This window comes from Cebus imitator, unplaced genomic scaffold, assembly GCF_001604975.1.
Source record: "Cebus imitator isolate Cc_AM_T3 unplaced genomic scaffold, Cebus_imitator-1.0 Scaffold342, whole genome shotgun sequence".
Classification (NCBI taxonomy): Eukaryota; Metazoa; Chordata; class Mammalia; order Primates; family Cebidae; genus Cebus; species Cebus imitator.
Genome location: NW_016107657.1, coordinates 755961 through 763717, shown reverse-complemented (window position 1 = coordinate 763717; position 7757 = coordinate 755961). Strand labels below are relative to the sequence as shown.

The 7757-nt window shown below is 33.3% G+C and overlaps 1 protein-coding gene across 6 annotated transcripts in view; it reads right to left on the bottom strand.

The window, feature by feature from the left end:
- The window catches only part of KIAA1328 (KIAA1328 ortholog), a 340638-nt gene that overhangs the window by 330072 nt on the left and 2809 nt on the right, over positions 1–7757 (bottom strand). For 4 of the 6 annotated variants that reach the window (XM_017505777.2, XM_017505778.2, XM_037730388.1 and 1 more), the window contains 2 exons: positions 5733–5768; positions 4719–4861 (listed from right to left, as the gene is read on the bottom strand). In XM_017505777.2, coding sequence (XP_017361266.1) covers positions 4719–4861; positions 5733–5768 — 179 coding nt within the window. The remainder of the gene's footprint in view (positions 1–4718; positions 4862–5732; positions 5769–7757) is intronic. The other 2 variants (XM_037730389.1, XM_017505780.2) reach the window with 1 other exon arrangement.

Sequence of the window (7757 nt, the reverse complement as noted above, 5' to 3'; positions counted from 1 at the left end):
AAAAAGCACACCACCATTTCCAGTCTTAAGAGAAAGCATACATACACATATACACCTCCCATGTAGGGAATCCTCTTCTAGCCCAGATGGAATAACAGGGACTAGATCTACCCTACTTTCAGAAACAAAACAAAAACCTGACAAAAGATAAGGGTCAATAGTTTTCATTGGATAGCAGGCAAAACAGAATTATGATCATTGAAATTACAGAACCAAATAAGGCGATCCTAAAACTGGCCCAGCTAACTGCTGTGGAGAGTTTTCAGGGCTAAGGTAGGTAAACCCAGATAGAGCCCAGAAATCTCCCTGAGATGAAAACATAGAACTGGGAGTCCAGGAAAGCCAAGATTTCTAGAGTTTGCAGGGCAAAGTAATGGCAAAGATAGAGCAGCACAAGAGAGCTCTAGAGATCTGAAGAATGCTTTTGTGTCAACTACTGAGTACTGACCAGCATATATATGTGAGAAAACTACTCATGCCAGGGAAAGAGCCCAAAAAAAGCAGTGGCGATAATTTCTGTAGCCAATATAGCTTAAAGAACAGTCTGTTCCCACCAGCCAGAGTTGAAAACCTTGTAATTTAAGGGGCACCAGGAAGAGCATTCAAAAGGGTATGGCATACAATTGGCAAAATTACCTCTTACTAAAAGCTGCTCTGGCACCACCTTTAAAAGCTCAAAACCAAGCTTGGAAAGAATCAAATTACTTCCAACTTATCACTGTCTCATACTTTCTTGTGACATCCAATAAAAAACAACCAAGCAGGCAAAGAGGCAGAAAAATACAGCCTATAATTACGAGAAAAATGGCTCGATTGAAATCTACCCACAAATGACAGAATTCGTAGTCAAGAATATTGAAACAGTTATTATAACTATGTTCCATATGTTCAAGTACATAGTAGAATGGGCATGTCAAGTAGTGACATGGAAGATGTAAATAAAAATAAGAGACTGAAACTGAACTTCTAGAGATAAAACTATATTGTTTCATGTGAAAAATACACTGGATGAGATTAGTAGCAGATTAGACATTGCAGAAGATTATTGAATTTGAAGACACAGCAACAGCAATACAAACTATCCAAGGATAAACAAAAAAAAAATGTAATGAAAAAAATATTAACTGAGGATCAGAGAGCTGAGAGGGTAACTTCAAGAGGCCTGGCATTTCTGTAACTAAGGTTACTAGAAAGAGAGGGAAACACAAAAATATCTGGAGAAGCAACGGCTGAAAAATTTCCCAATTTAATGAAAACTATAAATCCACAGTCCCAAAAAGCTCAGCAAATCTCAAACAAAAGAGATAGGTATACTATAATCAAATTGCTCAAAACCAGTAATAAGAAAATCTTAAAAGCAGCCAATATTTAAAACACCTACACACACAAAAATAAGGAGGAATAAAAATGATAGCCAACTTCTCAAAAACAATATAAGCCAGGTAACAGTGCAGCAATGTCTTTAAAGCACTGAATGAATAAAACTATTAACTCAGAATTTTACAACCAGTAAAAATATCTTTTAAAAAGGAAAGAGAAATAAAGACTTTTCAGGTATACATGAGCTGAAAAAATTCTTTCCTAGCATACCTGCACTGATGCTAAAGGAAGTCTTTTAGGAAATCTGGATACACATGAAAGAATGGAAACACCAGAAATGGTAGCTATATGAGTAGATTTAAAAGTCTTCTGCTGCATTTGTAAAATGTCTTTAAAAGACAATTAAAACAAAATACATCCAAAATGGAATAAAGGTATCCAATAGGAATATGTAAACTATCTTTATTCACAGATGACTTCATCTTATATAGAAAAAAATGGTAAGGAATTCACAAAAGAACTATTAGATTAGAAACACTGAGTTCAATAAAGTTGCAGGATACAAGATTAATTCACAAATCAACTGAATTTCTATATACCAGCAATGAAAAATGCAAAAGTGAAATTCTGAAACAACTGTGTTTCTAATAACATCAAAAGTATAAAACATATGCTGATTCTATAATTCCTATGAAAACACAAGGGACCCAAAATAGCCAAAACAATCTTGAAAAAGCAGAAGTTAGAGGACTTATACTTCCTAATTCCAAAAATAAAAATCAATGGAGTAGAATACATAGAGTCCAGAAATAAACCTTACATTTATGGTCAACAGATCTTTGACAAGTGTGCTGAGAACACCCTTAACAAACGGTGCTGGGACAAATGGATAGCTACATGCAGAATAATAAAGTTAAGTTACCACCTCACACCATATACAAAAATTAACTCAAATGGAACAAGAACTAAATGTAGGAGCTAAACCTTTAAAACTCTTAGAAAAAAAATATAGGCACAGATATTTGTGACCTTGGATTAGGCAACAATTTCTCAGATATGACATCAAAGCTCAGGAAACAAAAGAAAACACTAGATAAACTGAACCTCATCAAAATTTTAAACTTTTGTGCTTCAAAGAACACCAATAAAGAAATGAAAAGGCAATGCACAGAATGAGAAAAAATACTAGCAAATAATGTATCTGATAAGGTATTTGTAGATGGAATTTAGAAAAAACTCATAACAGTATAAAGACAAATAATTCAGTTAAAAAAGGATTGAACAGATATTTGTCTGAAGAAGGTATGCAAATAGCCAAGATGCTCATCATCATTTAGTCATTAGGGAGCTTCAAATCAAAACCACAATTAAATATCACTTCACACCCAGTAGGATGGCCATTCTCAAAAAAAATGGACATAAATGTTGGCAAGAATGTGGAGAAATTTAAATCCTCATACATTGCTAGTGGAGTGTAACATAGTGTGACCACTTTATAAAATAGTTTGGAATTTTGTCAAAAGGTTAAACATAAAATTATATAACACAGCAATTCACTTACAGGTATATACACAAGAGAACTGGAAATATATGTCTGCACAAAAACTTGTATATGAATGTTCAAAGCAGAATTATTCATAAAAGCCAAAAAGAACACATCCATTAGCTGATAAATGAATAAACAAAATGTATATTCACACATAAAAAGGAAGGAAGTAATAATACAGCATAGATGAACCTTGAAATCATTATGCCAAATGAAAGAAGTCAGTCACAAAAGGCCACATATCATGTGATTTCCTTTTATATGCAACGTCAATAACAAGCAAATCTATAGGGACTTAAAGCAGATTAGTGTTTGCTAGGGGCTGAGATGACTAGGGAATGATGAGTGCCTGCTAATTGGTATGGTGTTTCTTCCTAGAGTGACAAAAATGTTTTGAAACCAGATCGTGATGATGGATCCACAGCTCTGTGAACATATACACACACATAAAATCAAAACAAAACAATAAATTGTACACTTTAAAAAGGTGAATTTTATATATGAATCATATCTCAATTTGAAAAAAAAAAAGACAGTGACTAAAGCAAAAGTAATACATATTTTGGGGTCTGTGCATATAAGTAAAATATATTACAACAATATCAAAAAAGTCAGGAGGGGAGAAATAAAGTACAATGTTGAAAGGTCCTTAAACTATAGGTGATGTGGGAAAATGTCACTTGATAATAGCCTATGATAAATTAAGGATGTATAGTATAATCTCTAAAAAAGCCACTGAAATAACCCAATCAAAAGTTACAGCCAATAGTACAAAAATATGAACTTAATCCAAAATAAGGCTACATTGTTCAACGTAAAGCAAATCAACCATTATGTGAAAAAACATTTTCAACTTTTGATAAGAACTTGCAAATTCAACTATTCACACCCCAGTGTGAAGTGGGTATACTCGTACAAGTAACATAAAATAGGCCATTTGATTCAATCATAGTAAAATCCTGTAGTAATAAAAGAGGCACTGGAAATATCTTTGAGAATATAATTTACAGAGTGAAAAGTTTTCTATAAAAGGTCTGATAGTAAATGTTATCAGCTTGTTGGCACACAGTCTCTGCAGCAACTCTGCTATTGTAACACAAAAGCAGCCATAGACAATTACATAAAAGAATAAGCACATTTGTATTCCAAAAGTCCTTTATAAAACAGGTAGGAGAAGGATTTGGTTCACAGGTTATAGATTCCAAAGCCTGACCCAAACTCTGGCTGCAGAGGGAAAATATAACAAAAATTAAAGTAAAATAAACTGGTCAGATAGGACATGTGCCAATGGAATGCACCAATATTATTACTATGCCCAGTCATTGATTTGTCCCTCATCTTTACAATATACAAATCAGTAACACGGCATCGTAATAGTAAGAAAGATATCATAAAGTTTCAAAAGTAGGAATCTTTATATTATTTTCCAAGTGAGGGAAATAATAATGAGAGTTATTTTTTTAAACAAAATATCTTTCTTATGCAAAAGGGTTCATCCATCAAATAAATTCACAAAAATAAAAATCCAAAAGGATGTCTAATTAAAAAACAATTCTCATCAGTTTGATTTACTAATGCCACACAGATCAGAATGTAGGTCTTTTGAGATATACCAAGATAATACATTATTGTGGCTAAATCTTAAACCAAGTCAGACGTATTGGAGCAAAACCCTTGAGTAATCTAGATAATTTAGGCTCAAACCTGGCATCATCAAAGGATCCTGGAATCCTCTGTAACTTTTAATAATGTTTGTTGGTCACCTAGCATACTTTCAAATGTTATTCTACCCTTTTTGGTCAGCACTTACAAAGATGGGAGAATAAGGAAAAAAAGAAGAAAAATAACCAACCTGTTCATTTACTGAATCTCCTGCGCCTTTTAAGGACTCCATGGAGACTAAAGCTTCGGTCGCCCTGGAAGTCTTAAGTTTAACATCAGATTTTGGACTCATCAGCTTGTGTCTTGATCTGACATTTCCTTCAGTAGAAATTCCTAAGGATGTCCATTAAACAAGATTTCAAAATTATATCTTATTCTCTTAAACCCTGCCCCATCAAAACTCCTTCCTTAGAATTCTCCACTTTAAGGGACCTGATGAAGGAAAGCCTCTTACTTTATAAACTTAATTTTAAAGCTCTTAATATATGAATCATAAAAAGAATATGTTTTAAAGAAATACACTAAAGATTCAATTGAAATTTGTTTTTATTTTTATGTTTTTAAAGAGACAGGGTTTTCCTATGTTTATCCAGGCTGGACTCGAACTCCTGGACTCAAGTGATCTTCCCACCTCAGCCTCTGGAGTAGCTGGAACTACAGGGTCATGTGACCATGTCCAGCTTAACTGAAATATTTTTAAAGGGTATTGTAAATGTTCATAAGTCACATTAAAACCAATAAACTATAATATGACAAATATACATTAACTTAGTGGAAATCAAATATATTTTTCATCCTATATAATTAGGGTGCTTTCAATGGTTGTTTTACTAACATCGAGTTATAACCATTAAACTTTAAGTGTGTCTTACCTATACCCTGTATCAAGAAGTGGTATACTTTTCCTTGAAATATTAAATTTGGTCATCATTTGTAAAAGAAAAAATAAGAATCTTTTGCCCCTTACCACATGAAGTGTTGTACAAGTTAATTAAAATCTGATTAGCCCAGCCAATCCCAAAGATGAGCCAGTATTTCAAAACTTAGGGTTATGCCAAATATTCAAAAACAAGTTTTAGGCTTTGATGTTCTGCTCTGCATCTAGTTAGTTACGCCTGCAACGTTGTCCTAATAGCTTTATTTTCTTCTAACAATTAAGGATCAAAGGAAGCTTCCCAACTTTTAGCATAGAAAAAAATCATACCTGGAACGTACACTACTGATTGTTCTTCATCAGAAACTATGCAGGAGAACATGAAGGAAAATACAATAAGATTATCCAGCATCCAAATGCTGCTTCTGTTCTGTATACCTCTTATAATTCATCATTTCTTTTGACCTGGGAATTTAGAACTAACTTTTAAAACCAAACTTAGAAAGTAAAGTAATTGAATTAAATACAGCAAAATTACTATTCTCTAAAAGTTCATCTTCATATATTCACAACTACAGGTCTTATAAAAATCTTGGAAGGTACTGTTCAATGAAACTTCCATCCACTCTCACTGTCAAGTGGTTTACCCTGCAATACATACTCTGATGTTAGTTTCCTTTCCTTTTGAAAACAAAAAGTTAAGTGCTCCAGTTTGGTCATTATTGGGTAACTGATAATTCTGAAGAGTAAATAATTTCAAGATGGGCTTCAGCTTTGAAGAACAAACACTGAGGGCAAGTCAATCATGCAAACACAAAGACAATATTTATTCTTCTACAGTACATTAATAAAATATCCCAAGAAGCCCTACTATTTAAAGAGTAGAAGAAATTTAAGACAAAAATAACTATTTTAAATTTCAAAAGGAAAAATTTAGAAAGGCTGTGATTATAACACACAATTTTCAACTGTCACCTTGATCCAAGTCAACTGTTCCTCTCCCAGGATTATCGCAATAAGCTCCTAACTGCTCTCTGTCACTTCTGTGTACGTTCCCTCAACAGCCTATTTTTTCACACAGCGGTTAGAATCATCATTTTAATACTAATGCCATTTTCAATTTAGATTAAAAGCCAAAGTTTTAACAACAGCCTACAATCCTCAAGATCTGATCCCTATAACTTGTAACATCTCTGACCTCATTCCCTACTACTATTCCTCACTCATTCCTAGCTTTCTTACAATTGCTAACAAGCTATGCAAGCTCGTACCTCATAGCTTCTGCATTCATGATTTCTTTTACCCAGGAAGCTCTTTCCCCAAATATTTTCATGGCTCACTTTAGGACTTACATCATATATCATGATGTCATGTCGCCTTCTGATTGAAGCATTCACTTCCTAACCATGTAGGTACTTGAAATTGCAAAACTCTCTCTTCCTGCAACCTACCTGCCTCCCCCTACAACTCTCTCCTTTCTTCTATTTTTTCCACAGAACCAATAATAATTGGACATATATTTACTTATTCATGACCTGATCTCATCTCACTAAAATGTACGCACAAATGTTCAGTGTTGTAACCTCAAACATAAAAGAATGCCTGCTTCCATAATAAGCCATCTATGAAACAATAAAATTGATATTTATTTAATTTTATGATGCATTGTCCAACAATTTTCAATGTTATCTTTCTCTATCTGACTCAAAATATGCAGACAAAACCTTTTACTTTCAGCTACATCCATGCCAAAGTCCTCTGCAAATATATAAAACTCTAAACTGGCTTCAAAAATTTTTAAATAACAATATTTGATATTGCCTTTATCCTTTCTAATTATTTGTAATGTATATTCATCTCATTATATTAAGAATCCAAGTATTTACCTTCTTCAAATGTAGAATTTCCCAACAAATGTATATTTCATGGGGAAGTCAAACAGACATATTATATACCAAATGCATAGCGGACCTATGAGTGGGTCATTTCTAGATCATTTATAATACCTAAAACAATGTACATGCTATATAAATAGTAGTTACATTGTATAGTTTAATTTGTATTACTTTTTATTGTTGTGTTATCTTTTTTCTCAAATATTTTCCATCCACATTTGAATGAATCAGCAGATACAAAGGGCTGACTGTAATTAGAAACCCAGAGCAGAAGTGGTACAGAGGAAGATGCACCTCTATCCCAGACCTCCAAGATTTGAAGGACATAAGCTGAGTACTGCCCATTCTATTCTAAGCTGCTGAGTTTTGCCAGCAATACATGTATATGTAATTATTATCAACCACAGAGACTTTTTGGGCTAACACATTTTTACATCAACATAAAGTCTTTGTTTCCATT